The following is a 25,638-nucleotide window of genomic DNA, read 5'->3' on the forward strand; positions in this document are numbered from 1 at the left end:
CAGGATGATCTGAAGACAAAAACCATCACCACCTCATTTAATACCATAAGAATGGAGTAGCATTATACATATAGTTGTCAAGGAATGGTGGGCAAAAGGAACCACAATGATCACAATAAAGCAAAACCTAACTGAAAGTACAGAGTTTGATTTGTTAACAAAATATATTCAAAATCCCTGCACTGGTACTGAGGATACCAATATTACTCATTCTCAACTTCAAGTCACTTGTATTCTATGGGCATATCTATGTATTTGTGTATATATGTGTAAATATATATCTATATATATATACACACACATGAATCAACGTTAAACAGACTTTGGAGAACATAAAAAAAAATAAATAAAAAACCCACTGGAATTTAACAAGCCATGAAAAAAATCAATAGCCATATATTGAAAAGAAACAGAGGACTAGAATGATAACCAAGTTCAGAATGTTTTCTTACAGATTTTTTTAAAGCTGCACAGGCCTAGCATATAGCAATGTTTCAATCCAGCTTCAGAAATAATCAATAGGGTTATAAATGTAAGAACCAAGCTGTGTTTCTTTTATTTTCTTCTCTGTCAATCCTGAAATTTTTACAAAGACTGTTTACTTGAGTCTTTTAAAATTCACCTGTGTAGATTTATTCATGCAGTATCTTTTAATTAGAAGACCACACGTTGTAACAATAACAGTTGAATTGCATCAGTTACAGTTCAGTCAGAATACAAAATTGACTCAAGAGCCAGTACAAAGGATGCTTTCAGCACTACAGGACAGTTATGGCAAAATCAAAGACACAATTAATAGGGCTCTTTCAAATGAAGAGCAGAAGTTTAATACACATAGACAGATCCATGCATGCTTTTTTTTTTTCAGGACTTCAAAAGAACCTCATACTATGGAGTGCTAACAAATATACATTAAAGATTTTAAAATTAGTACCAAACTACAGCAATGAAACATTGGAGATGTCTACATTCCTAAACGTCTCATTTACAGATTTTAATCAGCTGTAAGACTAAGTTAAAAAAAAAATGCAGCCTTTTTCGACAGGTTTGCAAGTTATTCAAGTAATGTCTACTGAAAGGCACCTCTGAGAATTTCTGTTTCAACAGCTAAAACTGAAGTCCTATCTGGAAAAGGATGGCACCATAAAACCAAGTATGTAATTACAGTTGCACAGTTTAAAATTCTTAGTGCCTATCAAAGCATAAAAGCTCTTTGTTCCGCTGTCATTTAAACTGGCATGTATGGCTTGCTGTGAGATGTATATGACCTAGTCTGCAGATTGGTGTTCTACCTGTGGTGGAAGTGTACTGTTGTGAGAAGAAATATTACTAGAGATGCAGTAGAACATTTCTTTTCCATGGCTACATTCCTGGGGATGCAATACAGTCAAAACAAACCCAACTGTCATCACTAGCACACCGACAGCAAGAATCAGGCAGGATATGAGGTTATCTGAATGGTTCCATCGCTCTTTGGACAACTTTAGGTAACACGCTGATGGGATGATAAAAACAAGTGGGGTAGCACTCAGAACTCCCTGTATGTGGGAAACAACAATAGAAAAAAAACTCATAAGCATACATATTTAGATGTGAAGAACAAAACCCTAAATTTTTAAATGGTTATGATTAGACTAATACAACAGTAAAGTCAGAGAATAGAGGCCTTTGCCAGTTTTGCGATATGCAAAACTTTCTTTTCAAAGTGAAGATACTTGCAGGAATATCTGTAAAATGATCTGAAATAATTCAGATTTATTTAAATGCTTTTTCTTTGCTGATACAGAGTGATATTTTCTGCTGCAAGTACTATTAATTCTGATTATCAGAAGTTTCTTGGTTTCAGCCGTACAGTAAAAGTCCAAACATACTGGCTCTGCAATACTATAACTGACTCAACATTTTTAATATCATTCCATGTAGGAAATGTAATACACCTCAGAAAAAAAAAAGAAGGGGGAAACATCATGTAGCAGTTCAAAGAATTCTGATCAATTTCTACATTTATGACCTGATTTGGGTTGACTTCCCTATGAAAGCAAAGCTCCCTTTGAGAGAATTAAAAATTCAACTCCTCTTTAAATACTCTCTTAGATAAGGACAGATAAAAAGCACCTGCTTAAGTACTTTTTATAGTAAAGCTACTGAAAAAGTAACATACAAATTACATGCCAAAAGAAAGCATTTTAATGAAGAAATTACAAATGTTTACTTTCTCACATACTTAACAAACACTATGTTTCAGCTTAATCATGGTGAGGTAGTAATCCAGACTACTGAATATCTTTGCATCATTGTTTGTACAAACTTTTGTGTTACAGGTAGAACCTGTTAAAAGTGATCAGTACAGACAAAAAATTTCCTAGAGAAGAGAAGGCTGCATGGAGACCTCATGGCAGCTTTCCAGTATCTGAAGGGAGTTTACAAGGATCCTGGGGAGGGACTCTCCATCAGGGACTGTAGTGATAGGACAAGGGGTAATGGGTTCAAACTTAAACAGGGGAAGTTTAGGTTAGTTATAAGGAAGAAGTTCTTTACTATGAGGGTGGTGAGGCACTGGAATGGGTTGCCCAAGGAAGTTGTGAATGCTCCATCCCTGGCAGTATTCAGTGCCAGCCTGGATGGAGTCTTGGGTGACATGTTTTAGTGTGAGGTGTCCCTGCCCATGGCAGGGGGCTGGAACTAGATGATCTTAAGGTCCTTTCCAAACCTAACTATTCTATGATTCTATGATTGTATGATTCTATATCTGTTCATGCTAGAAAAACTTACTGGCAGTTCTCTGGTGTAAATTTATTCTTAATACATTATAACATATAATAAATGTAAACCACACATACATATACATAGATTATATGGGCACACAAAGTTAATCAGGCTTATTATACCAGTATCCAGATATTTGCCCAGAATATGCATGTACATATGCACACATTTAAATACTTCTATTGGTGTGTATATATACACACACAGGTGAATTTTCTGCACTTTTAATGTAAAAACAGAGTGGAAAAAAGATGGAAAAGAAATCATCAGCAGACGTCATGAGTGAGAAAATTTTAACGGAAACATGCATCCTGACCAAACCATTAGGAATAGTGTTTATTTTGAACTAGTTATGATTTGTTAAGTAGGTAATTATTTAAAATCGAGGGTAATTATGTAACTTATCTGAATATTGAAACCTGTTCTATAATATTAGAAGAGACATAACCCGGTAAAATCACAGATACAAAATCACTCATTACTGCTCAGTTAGCAGATAAACTGCTCTGTGGATCAAAACAGTATACTTGTACCATAATGTACATACAAGTATGTGTATCACATAGGATAAATAACAACTCCCTCCATTTTGTTCCATCAATAAGCATGCAATATATGGCTTGAAAATATCAATGAATGCATGGACAGAGATGTAAGAAAGCAATTCCAGAATACTTCTATAAAGAATTAAAGGCTGTCCTTAAAAAGTTTTCTTCATATTCTAACTTTCATATCCTGGAATGTATTTCCACATCTTCTTTAGTTATTAATAATAGCTGAGTACTGTGTACAGTTCTGGTGTCCCCAACATAGTAAGGACATGGAACTGTTGGAGCAAGTCCAGAGGAGGGCCATGATAAGGGGGCTTGAGCACCTCCCATATGAAGACAGTCTAAGAAAATTTCATCTGTTCAGACTGGAGAAGAGAAGGCTGCATGGAGAACACAGGGAAAAAATCCAGTTTCTACCTCTGTGGTCTCACTACTACTGCTTCTTTCTTTATCCCCTTGTTTTTTGTCTCTTTGGCACAAGGCAATTTTTAGGATCTGATTCAGTGTTTAGTAATTTGCCAACTTCATCAGAAGCAGGGATTACAGAAAAACATGCTAGATTCACTCCTTCAATACAGTTAGGATGAGTATCTTAGTGATTTCTACTGCAGCTTAGATGCATTTGGTAAATCACAGCCATTTGCCATATCTCCAGAACTGCCCTGAAAGCACTTTCCATCTATATGGACTTTACCTCTGAACTCCCTTTCCTCTGTAATTATCCAATTTTGAAGCAATGAATAATTCATTTTTTTCCTACTAACATTTCTACTGACTACTATGGTGAATTACGTAATATTTTCAGTAGAGCTGTGGATTTTTCATAGTTCTGTTTTATAAGAAAATGATTTATTAAGAGTATACAAGTTCACTTACATTGAGCTCTAAAACTATTCCAAGGCAATCATATACTAATGATACACCAGTCGCCACAGCAATGATAACTACTGTCACAACAATATGGAAAATTGTGGAGAGGTTCCCATGGAAAAACACATTGGCAATCACCTGAAACAGAACCACAGTTTTAAACCTTGGTTTTGCTCTTTACCTGAACAAACAGATTATTCCAAATCTTCTAACATTAGGAAACTAAAAGAATGGGTGAGAATACACTGACCAAAGTCTACCTATTTTGCTTCAAGAAAACATCTTCATCCACTTCCATAATTAACTCATAAAAAGCTTTACTAAAATTGCAGAACACATGCAAGACTGATTTAGTTACACCTGCAGGATTTACGGTATACTTACTTTCTTCTCATATGCCCACTACAGAATAAAAAATTACAATTATTTATTGAATAGATGGATTTCCTAGACGAAGATACTATCACAAACCAAAACTATTAAGCATGATAAATATACTATTTTTGGCTAATCTCAACATAATAACAACAGTGGTATTTATGCCAAACTTGGAACTTTAAGCAGTCTTGCTATTAATAGAACATTGGATAATATTATAATAAATGTAATACAGCATTATGTTACCAGAATCCAAACAGTACAATTTGTACCTCATACTCATTGCATGTAACAGAATAGGATATGATGATACTTATTACAGATCAATCACTGACTTCAGCTGCAATATGTACTAATGATGTGAAGGTAATATTAATACATATCGACATTGTTAATAGGAGAATGTGGTTAATTCTTACCTCTCTGGTCACAAAACATTCAAGGGGGAAGGTCAGAATCACAGTAACTCCATAACAAAATCTTCCAAATGTAGCAAGACTGTCATCTCTACAGTAGTTTTCAAATAGATCTCCTGAGGCATAGCAAAGCATCAGTTAGTTTGAACTTCATGTCATTGGCCTATTTGCAACTTGAAGTGTAAATTACTGGAGTAATTGAGACTTTCTGATCCCCTTCCCTGATTCATCTAGAAAAACTGTAGTCACAGTCAGAAATTATATCCAGGAGGAACCTTCAGCTTATCCTGCTGGTAGCAGTGTTTTTATTTCAAGTAGCATTTATCTTTCAAAAATATTTTAACATATACACACTAGAGTTTGTCATCTGTTATCTTCCCCTTAGCACAGACTTTGTATGAGATGCTGGTGTTTGTTTAAATAAATATGTGACAGACTCAGAAAGAAAGCTTGTATGAGAAAGATACATTTCCTTTAAAAATGTAATTCCTATAACAGCAATTACACAAAGACAACCAGTGTGTTACCTCTGGAGAACTGCTTTTTTTCTGATAGTGTCTAATCACAGCTGGTAAGCTGCAGTACAGAATTTCAAATATTCTGACCCTGAAAGGCCTTATAAACATATGGATTATTACCTAGCAAATCTTCTTACATCTAACAACAAAAACATTGCTAGAGAATTCAAATCATCATCTTGCTTAGAGTTTACCACAAAGAATCTGGAATAATGATCTCTGAAGCATGACAGGCACTACAAGACAGTGATCAGATGATCTATCAGGTCTTTTCTATTCAATTACTGTCTTATGATTTACTACTTTTAGGATCAAAGCAGCACTGAAGAAGCAATAAGGTGCACTTAAAAGAAAATAAAAGATTTTGACAGGGGAGACAAAGTAAGATGGAACCTGCTTGCAGTAGAGTCATATGCTGAGGGACAGCTGCAGTCAGAGCTTTCTATACTTGTAGTACCTCAGCCAGTTTGCTGTTAAGTCTAGCTACAGGTGCATCTAGGACAGTAAGTTATTCAGCATAAACAGCACTAGAAGCAGGAAAAAAGGACAGATCAACCAGTAATCTATATCCTATAGTTTGTGTTCTCAACTAGATGCTGCTGCTCGTCAGGAAAGAAAAAGCTTGGAAGCCTTATACCATTTGGAACAGCACTATTAAATAACAGAAAATCTGCTTGCTTGTGAAATATGTATTTTTCCTGAAGAAGCTAATGCATTGAACAAATTTATGCCTTGTTCTTCTGAAAGGACCTTTTATACTTCAACAAAATGATGTTAAATAATATGATGTAACATTGATTAGATATATTTATACATTTATGTATATTCATATAACCATAGAAGTGGCAATAGGATTAGTTACAGCAAAACAGCTGTTGTAAAGACAGGAAATATCTCTTAAGTCAGAGGTAGAACGCTGTATTAGCACAGACAGGAAAAGATACAGAATGTACAGAAATACATGTCAGGCATCCTATAGAAAAATCAAAGCAATTTTTATTCTTATTGCTCTCTGCTAGTGGATCATATGGCTAAATTATAGATGCTTAGTCCTCAGAACTATTTTGATTATGGAAGTATTCAAAGGGGACTTTGACCAGAGAGGCTTACACTTGGGAATCTGACAGCATGCAGCTGAGATCTTTGTATCCTGTGTTGGTGGTTGGGGCACTACAAGCGATGTCCTAACCGTTTCTGTCCAAATACAGTATGATTTTGTCATTTTTACATTCACTAAGATATTAGCAGCAAAAATTGGACAGAAAGGCAGGAATGTAAGGATTGCAGCAAGCACTGAAATCAAGCAGTTTACCTTCTGTGTATCCTGTAAAAGTCATATATCCACATGTGGCGAACACTACACTGATAATAACAGCAAGTGAGACAGACACATGTGTGACTCGAGACCAGTTCTTTAATGTGGGTTCTTCCAGAGACCCATATATTAAAAAGCTGTTATGGTTGCAGATGAATGCTGAAACATATGACAGTTGAAACAAATATATGAATTCAGGCATATAAAATAAATTCCAAGGTAGGGGAGAGACAGCATAGTTTGAATCCACTCATTATTAAATACAAACATTAATCCTGCAATGACTGGCAAGGATAAATGGCTTGAACTTCTACTTATTTGATTTGATGAGGTTTATATTCAACCTGCAATGATTCTGATTTCATTACCCTAAAATGCCACGCTGTTTCCCACCCTCCACACCTCCATTCCACCTCTGTTTCCTGTTCTTGCTCTTTGCTTAAGAACCCAACAGCAGTTTTGAGATATTTTTTTTTTTTTTTAAACCACAGAGCCATTTGCTACTTTCAGACTTCCTATGACATCCATTTTAGGCCTCAGGTTATCACAGTATCAACAAGAAGTAATATACTGGATCCTGGAGGCAGGAACTGATTTTAGAATGAGGATAATGGAAGCAAGTTGAGATTCACCCGGGTGTTTCATTGTGAGAGATGGGAAGTAACAGGCATTCTCTAGCAAATGGATGAATTGCAGCATAAGATTTTTTTGTTATTGGTTATCCAAGAGAATACAGAATGATGACTTCCTCCTCAATTTATCAGTTAAACTAACCCTGTTGGTGCAGGTGTTTTAGGATGACCTCAACAGTTGAGCTAGATTCACGTACTACACCTCTGTCTGTGCTACAGTGGCAATAGTCTCTTGGAAATTATAGAAATATCAGGAATAATGTCTTAAATCATAACAATTAAATTCATATGGATGTCTCAAGTTCAATTTCATTTTTTTCTGAACTATCTTAGCATGAATATATAGAAAAAAAAAGCAATTTCTAGGTCCAAAGTATTAAAGACTTTGTTAGAGTTGATCTGAATATTGAAAAAATAAAAAAAAATTACTTACCAAATGACATCACTCCAACAGCTTGTACTGCATTTGATTTTGCAAATATCCATGCATTTTCTGATTTGGGTCTAAAACAGACATTTGTTTTAATAGATTATTCCCTCTTCAAGTACCAGTTATCAAAAACAATTTAAAATACTATGCTGTAATACAGAACTGCTAATCAGATCTCCAGAACTCTCTCAAGCAGTCCAGAGTGTTCATCAACAATAAGCTGAAACTAGGGAGACCCCTTCTCACCTCCCTTGTTTTGGCTAAAGTATTTCTGTAACCAGCTTTTACAGCCAAAATGTCAGCCTGTTTCAGTTTTGTAAATAAACTCTTGAAGTCGTCATAGACCAAGCAACAGGGAAGGTTAAACCTGTTACTGATTCTGACTAAGGTTATCTCAACCCAAAATCTCTTTTGACTACTTAATGGAAATTTCTTCCTTTGAATTTGCACATGTAATCCATGCAGTATAGAGACACTTTTTTTCCCTAGTCTACAAATCAAGTAAGGCAGTTTGCCTTTCTTTACACTTGTTCCGAATATTCCTCATAGTGAAAGGATTCTGCTAGTTCCCAAAGGAGTGATAAATCAGGCAAGAATTGTAATATCCCCCACATCTACTCTTAAGTTATGCTCACAATTCTGGACCAGTGGCAACTGTAGTTTTTAGAGGAGGACCACAGAAAATCATCAGCAAACCTTTTTAAAACCTATTTGATGCATGAACTTCCTCTCTGTAGAGAGCAAAAATGAAGGAGGACACAAAACATCATTTTCCAGAACTGCAATTTCCTAAAAATATAAAAGGAAACTCACAAGCCAGTTGAACACTGTGTTTGTAATTAAAAATAAAACACAGACAGAAGAAATAGCACAGACAACTTGCTCTTAAAAAGTCGGTTGCTGCTAACTTTGCTCTGTTTTTATTTAGAGGGAAAGCTGCTGCCACCTGAGGCTTTAGCTGCTACTTTCCTACTGCCCTAGAAAGCAGTATGGCACTTATGCCAGTTCTGTGAAGGTAACAAAGGCAGCTTTGTCTCTCCCTCTATCTGGTGGCATACTGGCATACGCTATGCTAGGTTTCATTGCTTTCAAATGTTTAAATTCCACTCCCACACCCTAAAAAGACAAAAAAAAAAAAAAAAGACAAAGACAAAAAAAGTTGCTGTTTCCTCTTTCAAAACTTGTATCTTACTATTATTTGAGAGCTCAAACAGTCAATACTGCCTTTTCCATAGTAAAAAAATACCCAAAACATATGCAATGCACATTCAGTTCAGACTTAGAGCACCTTTTTGGCTCTTAAGCTGTGGTTGCTAAGCTTAACTTTGAAGTGAACAGAATCTGAGCATCAAAATCAAGTTCAGTTTTTTGCCCTCAGATGCAGTATGTTGTCTTAACTACCATAACATACTGCTTCTAGTCTTAAAAAGCTGAATATGGCCCTCCTAAAACATTCTCAGACTCAGCATGTAGATGTAATAAATGCTATGATGAAATAGAGATATCTGGCATTTGTCTGGTGAAATAGGACTTCCAAATCACTACAGCTGCTGTAGTTCCTTGTACAGAGTACCCTCCCTCAACTTGATGTCACTGATATCAAACCACTAGAGATGTCTGTGGACAATTCATATCCATAATTTTGAATGCATTATTTTTCAGGAAAACATTCACATCTGATTGGAAAAAAGTCAATAATATTTCAAAATAAAAATAGAATATAGAAAGCTAACATTACAACTGCTCTATTCGGTAACCACTAGAGGTCAGCTTTGATATCAAACATTCAGAATGAAAATTCCTTTCATATTATCCTTTGATAACAGAATTTGTGACAGTCTTCTTACCCCTTTTTCTATTAATAATTAACATTTAGATTATGTGAGACCCTATAAATCAATGCACACAAATAAAGAATGCTTTTGTCTGAAGCACATATGATTTCTGTGAAAATGGTACATCCCATGTAACAGTATAGCTATATTAAAAGCTCCTACAAACAGGGATTTTAAAAAACTGAATGTAGAAAGCATGTGAATTTCAGTCAAAACATTTTCAATAAAGTGCCCAAATAATCAAATAATAATAACAAAATAAAAAAAAACAAAAAATCCCCACCACAGGAGCTAGTTTTCCCCCTGCACAATGTTAGCTTATACACTAGCAACATGCAATAGACCAAAATATAGCTTTGCTTTATGCATAAATGCCAAATCAGATTAGGAGCATTATTTGGAGGGACAAAAATAAAAAAGAACAAAATCCTTCTTATTTAGCAGCCTAAGAAGATAAATTCTTTCCATTCTAGTTGCAGAAAAAGGAAGAACATCAGATTCGTGATTTGAACACCACCAGCAGATTGCAATGGCATATAACGCATGGTGATACGGATTAGATATGCAACAATACAAGACTCTTTCTTACAGTAAATTATATACTGCTGCATGGGTTTAGGAAAACATTTTCATACCCTGGGAACAGAGGGTTCTCACACATATGTGATAAACTAAGGGAAAACAACACAGTAAGCAATTCCATTTCTCAGTGATTAGAGTCAACAGCTCTAGAGTTCTCACCATATCAACAACAAATCAGCCCCAGGTCCAGTCTGCAGAACATACAGACTTATGCAAAGCTCCTGGAGAGGGGTGCAGATGACATGAAAGTGTCTATATAAAATAAGACTTCAGACTGGGAAAGACAAAATTGTGTCAGGAAACTACCTGTTAGGGAAGAGCCACACAGTGAGTAATCACATAAAATTACTCACAAGACAGAGGGCACCTAGTGGCAATATCAAGTGCCAAGGTAAACATGCATACATTCATATAAATATGTGTCCATGTAGGCAGATGCATACACAGGCTGAAAGTATCTTATCACAAGAATACCAGGTAACGCTACGCCTGTTTGGCTTTTTCAATCCTGCTGCTATTGTTCAAGATTGAATTTTGGTTTGGTTTTCTGTTTGGGTTTTCTTTTTTTGAGAAGGACCTTTGTTCTGACCAGTCTGACCTACATTCTTGTTAAGAATTGTTAGGGGGAAGATTTTAACGGCTGCTCATACATTAATAAACAAAACCAGCTAACTTCCTCGGTGCATGAAAACACAGGCTATGTCTGCATGAACACAAAGCTTTTTTCATGCTGAAGAAGTAGTTAGATAAAACATAATAAAAGTTACAGAATAAATACATTTGTGATACTAAATGCACTTGTTGAGAGCTGTACTGCCTATCATGCAGTAGTTGTCACACAGAATAAAAACTGAGAAGTAATATAACCGTGATTCTTGGAATGAAAATAGTAAAAGATTGAGCAACAGACATTCCAAGAGAGATCCCAGAGAGGAAAAACTCTTATCTGAAAGTAAGACAACAGCAAGATAGACTGACAATAAGAACTGTCTGTGGTAAAGCAAGGTCGTAAAGCCTAGCAATGAAGAAAGTCTAGAGGTTCAGAAAATTACTCAGTGTTCAGTATAGTTAATAGAAAGTATAGCATATAAACATGCTAATGAGTTTTTAGAAGTTTGTGTTTCTCTACACAATAACAAGGGAAAATGAAAAGAGCTAATGAACTAGGCAAAAGTTAAGACTTCCTAACAGGGTAAAACAGGGCATTTCACATCCAGATCATGAGTAAGGGTTGGGCAAAATTGTTTGGCAGTCTAAAACAACATATCTTCTACTTCTTGTAAAACATTTACACTATAGCATTCCCTAAAATCCATGATATGCAAAAATATTTTCTGTCATTTATGTAGAAATGCTGTGAAATGCAGTACAGCAGATTGCACCTGAAGCAAAATACCTTTATGGAGAGAAAGAGAAACATAGGTCTCTGATCTAAACCCAGTTTTCAGGTATAAAACACTGACTGAAAAAAAAACAAACAAAAAAACTAATTTGTAGAGAGGAAGCAAAGTCCTGTGTTTGACAGAGGAGCTACATGATGAATGAGCAAAAGACATCCATTGTTTTGGATTGAAGATCAGTGACTAACCTCCAAGTTTAGGTTCAAACCAGCAACTATCAAAGTAATCCAGGAATACATGGTCTATTAATTTATGTTTAAGTGAATGATTTAGACATTTAGGAAATTAATTGTAAAATTTCAGTTCAGTTCTAAGGTAAAATACCTTCTTAGTTTTTGTTTAAACTTCAAAAGTTTAAAGATACTGAAAAAAATTATACATGCTGAATATAACTTTCATCAGTATAATGGAATGAAAATGAGTAATGCTCACATCAGCCTTGAATTTTATGTTAATCAAAGTCATCTTGGTTGTTAAAGAACACAGAAAAGGCAAAGCTATATGTCAGCCCCACTTAGTTAAAGCTGCTTTAATGCCTCTTTCTTCCTTAATGAGCTACTTAGCAGTTTTGTAAATATACGGTAGTTTAGTTTTATTTTTTAATTTCATCACACATTAAAGTTTTTTTTACTTACTATTGGATTATTTATATGAAGGAAAGAATCAACTTTCTACTTTCAAGTTATTTTCATGAACCCTTGGTGTTTCATCCCTGTGATCAGCTGCCAGCTGAGTAATTCTCACATCTTATTTATGTGTAGCAGATGCTCTTGAAGCTTTTCCTAGAGATCTATGTATTATGCAGACACTGACACCACTACATTCTTTCCAAAAGAACACAAAATAAAAATGATCCGTCCTTATAAGCTAGATAAAATATTGCTTCTTACAGCAATGGATGTTAGTTTCAGCTTTGAAGCATGATTTTATGCAGTATTAACATACAGCATGTTTACAGTCCGAGATAATTCTAACCCATTGTTTTTGATGACAGTCAAAAAATACCCATCTAGAAGCAGGTGGAAATAAAGATCAGATTATCAAAATGTGTTTTTATCCAGCATCTTAACCTACTAAGAATAAACTCTGGGTCCAGAACATGGGATTTTATCTGCAGGTTCATATGTCCTTCAGGCAAACAATAACTATATGGATGATATTAATCAAAACCAAAACTGGGCAGGAATTACCTCAGTTTTATATTTGTCATATGAGGAAATAAGTTAAATCAAGCAATCCCTCATCATAGTTTTTTTTTCTTGAGGACTAATTAGAAAATAACATTCCTAAAATGTTCCTGGACAACCCACTCCATTCCCAAAGCAACACTCAAAGACTTATAATTGCTCTTTTTCAGCCTACAGTTTCAAGCTCATCAAATCATTAAAAATAACCATAATGTTGTTTTGCTGATGGACTAACACATCGCAGAAGGTTTCCAGGAAACATAATATTCTCTGTTGTCCAAATAATAGATATAAAATTTTCAACTAGAGCATGGATTGCATTTAAGCAAAAGACAAATTCTTTTCCTATCTGACAAACCTAAGGACTGTGTTTCATAATCATGATTTTTAAAAATCACTTTTAAAACTCCAGCTTCTACTGTATTTTAGTAAGGATTCACAGTAAATACGTTAGACTTGTTTCACTTGTTATAATACTATGATGGGATTGTATTAAAATATATTAGTGTTAAATATATTAGTGTTCCTCATCCTCACTGAAAAAAAAAGAGATGGCACAGCATTATACCATTAATAAATATTACAAGATTGCTGTAATAATTAAAGCGTATGTCTAATTCCCACTGTAAAACACAAATATGAAAAATAGACATTGATAGAATGTTTGTGAGGCAAAAGATTCTGATTAACAGTTAATCAACTTGCTAGATGAATTTCTGAAAACCAGGCCAAAAATGGAAGTCTCTCAAGAATTAAAATGTGAAACATCAAGAATCATTTAAAACCCAACATTAGTTATTGTAAGAAAAAATGAACCCATTCCATATTTTTTCAGTGCATCACAACTGTTGAGAAGAAATGTTACCATAGTAACAAGGTCATCAGCAACCATTACATATAACACCTTCCTTTTTTGGAAGGGGATTTTGATATTACACTTTCAAATATCCCTTTAACACACAGTATGAAAAGTATGCTTTCTTTTTGGGGGGTGATGGGGGGGGAGTGGAAGAAGAGAGAGGGAGAGTCTCACACAGTTCCAAGTGCATCATTTTATGGATAATAGTATCATCTGCTACAATTTTAGAAACTGCTATTCTAGCCATCTTCCTAGCATTAAACACAAATACCCTGCAAGTAACACACATATCACAGCAGTAAAACAAATGAACAATTATGCATAACACTACTGAAATAATCATGGTGGAAGAAACCAATTCTTAGACAAACATTAGAAATACTATATAAAACTGTTCCAATAAATGGAAAAGCACTTTCAGAAATAGAGTTAGCTGTCTTTATTAGTAATGTCTTCACATTTAAAGGATTAAGGAAAAGGTAGACCTTCTAGGCATAAAGGAAAGACTATGGATTCATAACACTTTCTTGCAATGTAATTAGAAAAACACTGCCCCAACATATTCATGTGTACTAAATTGTCTAGAATACTCTGATGTCCAATGTTAAATGCTACTTCCAGAGTGTCTGTACTGCTGAAAATGTTTTGCATGCTTATACTGCTGTTTTTTTAATTGCCAGAATAAAATTTTTATTACTATATTATGTTTTTTCTTTTCATAATTTCATAATAAAAACTTAACACAAATAATTATATTAACAGAAAAAGAAACATTATTAAGATGTTACGTATTTTAAGATCATAAATAAAGGCCATCTGACAGTAATGGATGAAATTCAAGATTTCTCAAATGACAATCTCATATGCCCATTCATGAGTTACCTGCTATTAGCCATATATCACAGTTTTCAACTAATATGTAACTTTTTTTTAGACTTTTCCTAAGTTTGGTTATGGGCAACGGAGGGGTTAAAAAGAGGATAAAATAAAGTTTAGCAGTTCATTTTCTATTCCTGTTAATACAAATTTATTTTTTCAATTATCTCTCTCTCAAAACAGCCATAGTTCAAAACTATGCAGATACAATGCAGTAGTGAAATAACAAATTATATATATGATCAAAAATTCACTTTGTGGCAAGTGTAAGAATACTCACACTTGTGGACTGAATGTTACTGTTCTCACCATCACAACAATCAGGATGACAATGGTTAAAATCAGAGAAATAAGAGATACCTGTAAAGGTAAAAATACTACTTTAGTCAGTAAGCTGCTGAAAGGCTTTCACTATAATGTGCTTTTTTAAAATTATAATATTTTTATTTTAAATATTGCATCAAATATTTATAATTAGAAAGCTTGTCCTAGATCATAATATTTTGTTATTCTTTTAAAGTAACTAGCCAGGTAGTTACAACTATTTGTCTAATTTTAACTGATATTCCCATTTAAACATTTCTAGTCAATGGTTCTCAGCATTTCAATATCAGGTCCATACCACCCAGTGTTTTGCAAGACTTGAGTTCTACTAGCTGTAGATGAAAAAATTCCAGTGATTCATGAAGACCAAAGTTCTGCTTAAACTATTCTGAATTTGCCAATATTTCTTGGGAAATTCTAAATATTTAACATGCTTCAGCTAGATATAATTGATTTCAAATAAATTAAGTTATAACTAGCACTTATTTTCTAACTGCATACAGAAAAGTAAACAAAAAATCAACTGCTATTATGACTTACCTTTCCTAGTTTTGCTATGTCTCGATATAAAGATATAGGCAAGGTAAAGATGATGGTGGTAAGAAGGATTATGAAGTGACGGTCGGTAAGCACGTTATCTGTTCCAACTAAAGCAAAAAAGAAAATAATTTCTTTTTCTAAGAGACTGACATGAGGAACTGTCTGGTTACATCTGAAAGTCTAGAAATAACAAACTCTGATGCTGACCAGGCTTTTATTCCCTTTACTTAAGCTACGTAACACTGAAATAAAGACTAAGCATTAGCTAACCTTGAGGAAGCCATTTACAGCATGTGCATAATCACAAGAATTCTACAAATTCAAAACAAATGCATAACATATGGGATATATTATACCAAACTTTGTGAGTCTGGCATTTCTACATATAGATTAGTATTAATTTCTTTCATCATGCCTGGGTCAGTGTTGGCAGACTGCAAGTGAAACATTCCACTACTTCTTTCTGCCATTTACTCTTGGGGAATTTTTGGCACTGTGTTGACTTCAATTACTGTGCTGTTGAAAAGAAGCAAATTCTTAAAAAAAATTACCCTAATATCAGTTAATGTTTAGATTTCTTTTGAGCACCTCCTTTCTTGCAGTCAGCTGGCTTACACTGCAAAATACAGATTACCACGTGAAGGCAACAAGAATGATATAATATTCCCCGCAATCAGTGGGATTTATTTGTACAACTGCTGGAGTTTTTCTTTAAAGCTAATGACAACTTAAAATAAAACATAACTCAGTTTCAGTCAGGCTACCATGAATCATGGGCTTGAATGAAAGCCTGCTGAATAATTATGGTTGAAAACTGATTGGCAATTGACACAGAAGTCTGTGTTCAGTTCCCTCTAATCTTTGGGAGATTATAATGCTTTCCCATCTCTTTCTAGGCAGGCATTCTACCAGCTGGGTGAAAAGATTTGCCAAGCTGGAGATTCCTCTTATTACAGAAGTGGTATTGCATATAAATTATTAGATATTCAATGTCACTATCAACCCAATCAGGTATTCACAGAACAACAGAGTGTGACAGTTAAAACTGCATCCACACTTTGAAGGCTTCACCTGTTGAAAATTACAATCCTGAGGTGGAAATCAGACAGTTTATACAAATACTAATTTCCACTTCATAGCAGACATGTTCTTTTTACTTTAATTTCCCAGTGAAGAATGTTTTAACTTAGCTGGCTTTGTGCTGAAGTAGATGTTAAACATGCAAATAAATTGCTCCACTGCTTCTGCTGTGAAAATTTACAGCAGAATGGTAACAAGTGCATGAGTTAAATAGTTCAAATTTCCACATTTGTTTTTGCAGTGAATATCTAATAGAACTGAAAGTTACATATGTGGTTCATGACCAACTATTATAAACACACTCATAAGTATTAAATCCACTATATTATTTGCAAGCCATCCAAAATTATTCAATAGATAAAGTGCAGTTTTAGTATTAAAAATATTGTTATTATTATGAGAAATACCTAAAAAAAGATAGCAAAATGTAATGACCTTGTAAATATACCACTGCGGAAGACTCCTTCTATTTGCTTAGGATTTCACTGAAGCATGTGGTCTCCCACTGACACCGAGTCCAATGATAGCCAAGGACTAGGATTCATAGTTTTTATTTGTGAAGACTTATTAACAACAAGAAAACCCAAACAAACTCACCCCCAAAAGAAACAGACCCAAACCAACAAAAACCTATTCACACAAATATGCTTCAAGTTCTTAACTTGAACTATCTTTAAGAGTAATTTAAAAGTAATGCAACAGGTAATCCATAAATATTTGTGCTGTATTCCTATTCAACACATTTTCCCCATCCTGAATTTTTAAAATGCATCTTACCTCCAGGAATTCTCTGAAAAACTTTAGTTAAAGTGTCTCCTGTTATTATGTTGTAACTGATCATAGCTTAAAGAAAATACAATTTTTTTGTTAGTACAAGTCAAATATGAAATATCTGATATTTAATACATGTTTTGTAGATTTCAGGATTATATGCCACTCTCCCTCTTGGATGAATTCTGGCTAGCACCAACATCTTTTAAGGGTTTTGGTGGGTTTGTTTTTTTCTCTTTTTTTAAACAGATACAACCTAAGCAAGAATCCAGCCTGATCAGCAAGGCAGTTGTGCTAACTTGCCATACAAGCTTACTTCAGAATAGGGAAAAAAGGCTTCTTCAAACTGTTTGTTTCTAACAGCAATTCTTTGTCAGTTTATTTTCAAACTTCTATTTAGTAAAGTGCCTGTTAGTCTACTAATCAGTCCTGCAATCAAAAGCTCATGTAAAAAGTTAGCAAAATCTTTAAACCAGAAGAAAAGAGAAAAGAGATAAAGGTATCAGATACGGACTTCCATTCCTTCCTCTCATTAATAAGAACTGTAGCCTTAACATCCATATTTCATTCTTACCTTATCCTACACTAGAAATGTATGCGTACATGGGTGTGTACACACAAAATATATTTATTTTGAAGACTCATGGGGTTTTCACCATTTACACAGCACACATATAGGTATCTTTGTGGGTGACAGTAGGATTGAGCCCATCCTCAACAAGTCTGCAGATGACACCAAGCTGTGTGGTGCAGTTGACAAGCTAGAGGGAAGGGATGCCATCCAGAGGTGGGTCAGTGCAAACCTCATGAAGTTCAACAAGGCTAAGTGCAAGGACCCCCAGTATAAGGACATGGAGTCCAGAGGAGAGCCAGGAGGATGATCAGGTTGAGGCAGCTGGGGTTGTTCAACCTGAAGGCTCTGGGGAGACCTGATAGCAGCCTTCCAGTACATAAAGGGGCCTGAAAGAAAGCTGGAGAGTTATTTTACAAAGACCTGTAGTGATAGAACAAGGGGAAACAGCTTTAAACTGAAAGAGGGTAGATTTATATTAAATATTAGAAACCAGCTCTTTCCTATGAGGGGGATGAGGCACTGAAACAGCTTGCCCAGAGAAGCTGTGGCTGCTCCATCCCTGGTGTTCCAGGCCAGTCTGGATGAAGCTTGAGCGAGCTGGCCTACTGGAAGGTGTCCCTGCCCATAACAGGGGCTTGGAACTAGATGGTCTTTCAGGATTCTAGGTACTGACCTCAACTAATGCATAAATATTCACTATTATGAAATTATAAGTCATTAACACTACTTATAGAAACAAACAGAAGCATATATATGCATAATTACTCCATGCTAAGGACTGGGATCTTTAAAATTCTCTTCCATATTCTCTAAGAAATAGTACTTATTATACTCTTTAAGTCAACATGTATAACATTATGGGCTGCAGTGGCATTAACTTGACCTCCTAAAAAATCTCAGCTACCTGTAATAAATTCAGACTGATTATCCCCAAAGCAGGAATTTTGATCAGGGACTTTGTGGTCACAAAAGTCTTGGTTTCTCAAGTCATCTCCTCTCACAGGCCCATGTGTGAAAACAACAAGCTTATTTAAGACTTGACTGAATCATAGGTGTCAGATTCAGAATACCCCTTTATTTTAAACTCTTGGTCTAATCAGTTCCTGCCCAGATTACAGCTGTTTGGTTTTTTACAATTTCTTCTTCAAAGGGGTCTTGACTGCCCAATTTCCTAGTAGCTCATTGAGCATGAGGCTGCTGAAGAGCAATGACAGTACAGATTACTCAAGTGAGATCTGATAAGTGGCTTCTCCAATGAGAGAAATAGTACATCTTTGGAAAAATATTAATTCAATATACTCCTAAAGTTATATTTTTCTTTTGTTTCAGGCACATCACTTTGTGCTCTGTTATTCTTTCTAGAACAGAATCTCTTATTTGCTATTCCTCGTAGCTACTTCTGTTATTAATTTTTAAGTGTGTGATCATGAATTTCTCTGCTATTACATTTCAGTTAATTTCTATTATTCTAGTCCTCCACCGAATCCTTCCTCAGTCGTTCTTCAGAACACACCAAGTAATAATTTTTTTTAATAGGAAAGAGGCATATGCAGTATATTCTTTTCAGAGTTCTTAATACTTAACCAGTGAAAGACTGAGGTAATGTAAAAAAGCTTGTTTTTTATAAAACTTAAACATTTATATTTGTATGTAATCTTACCAATAAATGGATATAAAAATTGAAGAGTTGAAAGAATTAGATAACCTACAAGCCCATATGTTTTTCTGACCAGATCTTGATAGGTGTTGGCACTGGAGAGGTTTCCTCCTTTGATTAGTAATATAATGGAATAATCTGTTAAAATAGAAAATTACTGTTAAAGACAATATGAACCAAATGGTGGTTCCCGTTCATCTTTTTAATTCCTTAAAATTTTTTTTTAAAAAGGTCTGTAAAAAGGAGAACAGTGGCACTGGGAAGAGAAGGGATGAAAAATCTCAAAGGTTCTGAATCTACCAAACCCAGGAATTACAGGCTCATAGTAGAAATTATTTCAGCTTTCCCAATTAGGGACAGCAGAAAGTCTCATTTTCATTGGTTCCCAGTGTGGTCAAATAGAATGAGAACTGTCACGAGCACCCAAAAAGGAAAATTCAGAGGTCTCCTGAATGAATAGAGCATTTGATTATATCCTGAAAGGGAGTAAAACACAAGGATTACCTGTGTCATAGTGCACTTTACTCAGTTATTTATCTAAGTTTATGAAAGATAAAACCTGGTTAGTATTTTGCATCTTCTCCATTGTTTACAATAAAATATTCTAAACGTTTTCATTGGATCAATAAATAAAACATATGCAAAGTGATTTTTCTGGAAACCCATGAAGCAATGTGCCTTGAGGCAGAGCTGATGTCTCAGGCAGAACTACTCCCAGATTGAACCTCAACTTTTTATAAGGAACAGTTCAAAATATTGTAGTTAGGTCAGCTATGCTTTTGATTTTATTTGAGCACCATGGGATTTTCCAGTCCAGCACAAAATTCATTACCTTAGTACAGATGTCTTGACAGACAGTAGCTAGACCTCGTCTATTCCTCATCTGTCTTTCACTTAGCTTGTAATTTGTGCTGCGATAGGAACAGTTCCTTTCTGTGAACAGTATCAGTGTTTATTATCTTCTGGGAATGACTGAAATTTATGAAGGAGATTTCTACCATGTGCTAATGTTAAAGCCAATCCAGAGATTCACATGAGCATATGCAATTCTTACACAATATATACGCACACTATAATTGGGAGCAGACAAAAAGAGAAGTACAGAATTGTCCATTTTCAATTATGCTACACGCTAAACTGATCTTGCACAAGAAATATTAAGTGTTTATAGCAAGGGATCTTAGACCCACAAAACTTTAAAAAAAGATTTACCGTATCATATGTATTTGTCTGTCAATCTGGACTACACCCAGCCTACATAGACTCATTATAAAACCAAAAAGATCCCCCAAAATGAAATACAGCGAGAATTGCTCAATAACAGCTATTCAGCAATTATTCAGTAAAATCTATGGAAAATAAATGCTAATGGTACATATCTAGCCTGTATTTTAAATGCTACAAGTTGAAAAGTTGTAACTATATATAATTTGCTTATGCAAGATATATTGAGTCAAATCTTCAACCTAATAAAATTATAAGTTTAATTCACAGGTTCTGGGCCTATGGCTATAGGGCCTTCAAAATACTTACACGTACAAAGGACAAATCAGATTTTTTACAGAAAAGTAACTGAAATTTCTCAGCTATGCTCATGCTATAATTCCATTAATCTACAGAGAAAATTTTCCATTCATAAGGAACATGTTCCTTATGTTATATTGCTCTCCAGTCATTTATGCAGAACCTTACATTATATTTTAAGCAATGCAAAGCATCAACTGCTGCTCAGCGCACAAGTAACAGAATTTGTAACATTCATGTAGACTTGGTTCATCATTTTAAGTCTTGAATCCAAAGTCTTTACAGAAATTTGCCTTTGACGTCAGCAGATTTATTTATTTATCATGTTATTTCAAACCCTTTCCCTTTTTGAAGGTAAATACATTATTTTTTTGATGAATGGTAACTAAATAAAATATTCAAAATCATACTACAACCAAAGGTTTTCATTCTGTGATAGATTTTTAAAAAGTGATATACAACCCCCTCAAGGATCAGTCTCTTAATTAGGGTAAAAACAGTGGACCAGGTGATTATGAGGCACAAATAAAAGCTATTCTTCCAAATGTCACCTTGACCTAGTCTAAGAAACTATGCTTTACGAAAATAAAATGCACACAAAAAGCAGCTTTATGTGTTGTACAGTATAATTCTCTACTTTTACTAATCTGCTCAAGGGATTAATGAGATAAGGAAAAAACCTGTCATTTTAATTATCATACATTATCATACATATACTTGTTTAAGGTATTATTAAGCCCAAGATAAGCTCGCTTTACACCAGAAACTGCTTTTAAAGTACCTGTGATATAGGCAACTCCAAATAAAAGCAGTACTCCTAGTGGAAAACCAGCTTCCTTCATTGAATATGGCAATCCTGTAAATAACAAGAGGAGAGACTATAGAGAAAACGTCCCAAATACTTATGTGTGATAACCAAAATAAATATTCAAATTTAAAAAAAGTTCTACCAATTGCCCAAAATGGACTAGCATGCTTAAAAATGATCTTTCTGAAGTTATTAACAGACAAAGAGCTGCCTAGGTGTGAAATTCAGTTAGCACTTACCCAACCCAGCCTCTTATCATTATGGCAAAGCAGCTGTAAGACATTTATCACTGAGAGACCTGATCTCAACTGACACCTCTGCATTTTTGCATAGTAAGTAAATAAAAATAGAGAAAAATCTTTAGGAACAGCAGGAGACAGTAAGATAACAGTGTCAGTTCTCCAAACTGGTTAGTCATGCATGTATAAAGAAGGCTGAACACAGGCTAGTGAAGAAAAGTATACTTACCAATTATACCTGATCCTATGATAGAGTTGATAATGTTAAATCCAGCTGATGCTAGATCACCTTTTCCTCCTTTCTTCCTGGGTTTACTAACAAGGGCTGTTTGGTCATCTACCTATTTCAGAAAAACAATGATAACATTATACATGAGAAAAATAAGTGAGCAAAAGGATTTTACAGATAGTCTATTCAAGATTAAATAAAAAGAAAAAAAGTCATTGACTCAGATTTTTAGAGGTATTTTGATACCTAAATCCCATTTTTTTCAGTGAGAAATCAAAGAAATGTTAGGCAACTAATCCCTGTATAAGTCTGACCCAGAATCTTCTGTAATTAATTCTCCTCTGGAAGAAAAAAATAAATGTGAAAGGACAGAAATGTATACAAACTCAGAGGCACATTGTTAAACAAAGAGCTTTTTAGTCACTTTCCAAAGGCAGACATGTGAATCAATTAGTTTTGAAAATATCTTGGCTAATACAACTGGTCAGTAAAAATAGGCCATTGAATCAGGGGAATTAAATGTTACTAGTAAAGTATGCCAACATCTGAAGATACTCTAATTGAAGGTTTTATTCGGCATTTTAAATATTCCTGTATCATCCAATGGTTTAGTTCATTATGAATAGTTAATGACACTATAATAATTGGCTAGTCCCAGGAAATTTCTATGGAAAGGTCTGGTACAAACCAAAGCACAGTTTGTAGCCAACAGCTTAAAAAATTAAAGCTTTTATCTTCAAAAAGCATTTCTTCATAAGCATGGAATGGTCCTCTCCTCAGATCATCACTCTGCTGCCAGAGAACATTTTAGAGTCACTCATTAGCAGGCCAGTATTTTAAATAAAGTTGTGTAATTCAAAAGAGGAATATGCATTTAATGAAGAAAATGCTCATCTGTGTTCTGCAAAAGCAAAACATCGTGCACTTACCGTGAAAATAAAACCACTATTTCATGGATGCAGGAGCCTATTTAACATATAGCTGGTAGCACAAACTCAGATGCTTGTCACTAATACTCCTGGAAAAGAAATTAAATTACTGACAAAGCTAAGTCATCAGTAAATAGTAGTATAAGCTAACAAGCATAAGAGTGCTTCAAAGAGGGCTACATAGTTAAGTGAAACCTTTAATCCTTAGAAGTACTAACTAGAAAAGTAACACTGGCTCAGATCAAAAGCTAGTATAGCCTAGTACCCTGTTATCTGAGAACGGTTATACAAGACACTTAGGGAAGAGTGTAAGACATGAAAAAAATATAGCACACAACTTCCCTGTCCCAGCTTTCATCAGGTTTCATATCTCAGACTTTCTCAAAGCAGACATGTTCACAGCGTATCACATCCCTTAATAGATTGCTCCTTGGATTTGCCCCTTTTCTGAAGCCATGTATATTTCTTAGCATCTACAACATCACAGAATCATAGAATGCTTAAACCTGGAAAGGACCATAAGATCATCTAGTTCCAAGCCCCCTGCCATAGGCAGGGATGCTTCACACTAGACCATGACACCCAAGGCTCTGTCCAACCTCGCCTTGAACACTGACAGGGATGGAGCATATCACATGGCAATGAATGCCACATCTAAACTATGCATTGCTGCAGAAAAAATATGAACTCAGTCAGAGATCAATATGATCAGACCAAAGCCATTTATTACAAAGCATCTATCATTTTTTATACTGTTCTCTGCACCTGCTTACAATAGCTTGCTGTATCATAATCGGATAAGTATTCTTGTAGCACACAGCAACTATGGCTACATATAAAATAGCTCGCTGTATTATATTTGGATACATATACAATAACTTGCTGTAGTATAATTAGATACATATACAATAGCTTAGTATATTATGCTTTGATACATATTCTTGCAGCACACAGCAACGAGTATACAATTAATCAAATAAGCGTATGGGAACTTAACCTTTAAATAACAGTTCACTATTTTGTATCTTAGCACATTCCAGTTTCTTCTTATCTTGCTTGCACCATTAATTTTTCTTCCTTACCCACGTCCTCCTTCATCCTCAGTTCATGTTGAGTGCCATGCAGGCACTTTCTGACATGGGAACGTGGCCATTCTTTGCTAAAAATCCATCCACAATGCATCGCAAGAAGAAACGGGCACTCTTCTTTGTCAAATATTTCTAGTTGAGTTCCCCAAATTTTTTTTATGTCATCACAGACAGTCCAACCCCTATTATCTACTTATCTTCTCCATATCATATGTAGTTTTATAGGTAGCATTTTCCCTCAGCCTTTTTTCATCCAGGCTTACAGGTGCTACATTTTACTTCACCACTGATTCAAGCAGCAAAAGCATCACTCTCATTCTTTCTTAAAATTTTAATGCTCTATGCTACTTACAGCACAATACACATGAAATTGCACTGAACTAGAACAGCCTAGTTGCCCCTCTCCAGTTGTTACAAGAAAATGCGCACTGTACAGCTCAAAGACTCTAGCAGTGTCACTGGTCCCTTCCGCAGTTGGAAAAGACACATCTGAACGGGCAAGAAAAGACAAGAAGGGGCAACAGAAATTGTGACACAGGTGAAATGTGAAGACTAGCAGTGCTCGTAAAGGTGCACTTGGACTGCAGATGGGGAAGAAAATGCCTGTTAGGAAGCAAGCTATTACACATGTAAGGCTATTGAAGAGGTGAACGGGATGCGCTGGTCCTCTCCCAGGGCCTAGCTGCAGGCCAGATCATCCTGTTAGCAGCAAGCCCAACAGGAGTGCTCAAGTTCTGGTCCTCAAGCAAGATGGAACTTTAGCTGTGCTGAGCAGCCACAAATCCCCCACCTCACACGAACAAGGCTCCTCAGATTGTATTTTTTGCCTGCGGGGCACCTATGATCTATATTCCTCACCCAAATTAGAATTAAACTGCACAGAGATGAAACCACAGCTGTTGTCAGGTCACTCGGGCTGAAGCACCAATCCGCCTGGGCTGCTTCACGCAGCTGGTCGCTACGAAGCCGTACATAACCGGCCTCGCTGCCCCTCAAACTTTCCTACCCCAGCAATGTCCCGCGATTAGGGACTGAGAAAAGTAAAAAGAAGCCAGGTGAATGCCAGCCAGCTTACTGAGCAGCGGCGAGCTTCCCACCTCGCCCATCCCTGTCGACACTGATTCGGTCCCGGTACCTGCTGAGCAGCGGCCGGCAGCGTCTCCGGCTCGTCGCGCTCCATCGACGGCTGCCGCGGGGCAGGCGTGTCGCTTCCGAGCTGCTTCCTGAGCCCTGCGGGGCCCGGAGGAGGGAGTGGAGAGG

At 35.5% G+C, this 25,638-nt stretch overlaps 1 protein-coding gene across 7 annotated transcripts; it reads right to left on the reverse strand.

Annotated features, from left to right (window-relative positions):
• Positions 1–342: 342 nt before the first annotated feature.
• Positions 343–25,638, reverse strand: SLC38A11 (solute carrier family 38 member 11). Of its 7 annotated transcripts, none has more exons than XM_062630500.1 (13): positions 22,608–22,709; positions 22,362–22,473; positions 21,867–21,941; positions 20,394–20,494; positions 19,614–19,699; positions 17,337–17,402; positions 15,480–15,586; positions 14,896–14,975; positions 7,880–7,950; positions 6,812–6,973; positions 4,985–5,097; positions 4,194–4,325; positions 344–1,538 (listed from the first exon to the last, which is right to left on the reverse strand). In XM_062630500.1, exons 6-13 carry the CDS (start codon positions 17,398–17,400, stop codon positions 1,269–1,271), a joined length of 999 nt encoding a protein of 332 aa, XP_062486484.1. In that variant the 5' UTR covers positions 17,401–17,402; positions 19,614–19,699; positions 20,394–20,494; positions 21,867–21,941; positions 22,362–22,473; positions 22,608–22,709; the 3' UTR covers positions 344–1,268. The 7 variants fall into 7 exon arrangements, with proteins under 7 accessions (XP_062486479.1, XP_062486484.1, XP_062486482.1 ...); XM_062630498.1 differs by having other exon boundaries at positions 19,565–19,699; positions 22,608–22,707; XM_062630499.1 differs by having other exon boundaries at positions 19,565–19,699; positions 20,394–20,533; positions 22,608–22,707.

This window comes from Pezoporus occidentalis, unplaced genomic scaffold, assembly GCF_034315485.1.
Source record: "Pezoporus occidentalis ecotype Australia unplaced genomic scaffold, CSIRO_AGI_Poc_V1 ctg354, whole genome shotgun sequence".
Taxonomy (NCBI): domain Eukaryota; kingdom Metazoa; phylum Chordata; class Aves; order Psittaciformes; family Psittacidae; genus Pezoporus; species Pezoporus occidentalis.

Coding starts and splice junctions, on each gene's coding strand:
- SLC38A11 (XM_062630493.1), bottom strand. CDS start 25,558: ATGGAGCGCGACGAGCCGGAGACGCTGCCGGCCGCTGCTCAGCAG. Junction 6,974..7,879: donor TGTTGGAGTGATGTCATTTG/GTAAGTAATTTT, acceptor CATATGTTTCAG/CATTCATCTGCAACCATAAC. Junction 4,326..4,984: donor AATGTTTTGTGACCAGAGAG/GTAAGAATTAAC, acceptor GTTCTGTTTCAG/GTGATTGCCAATGTGTTTTT.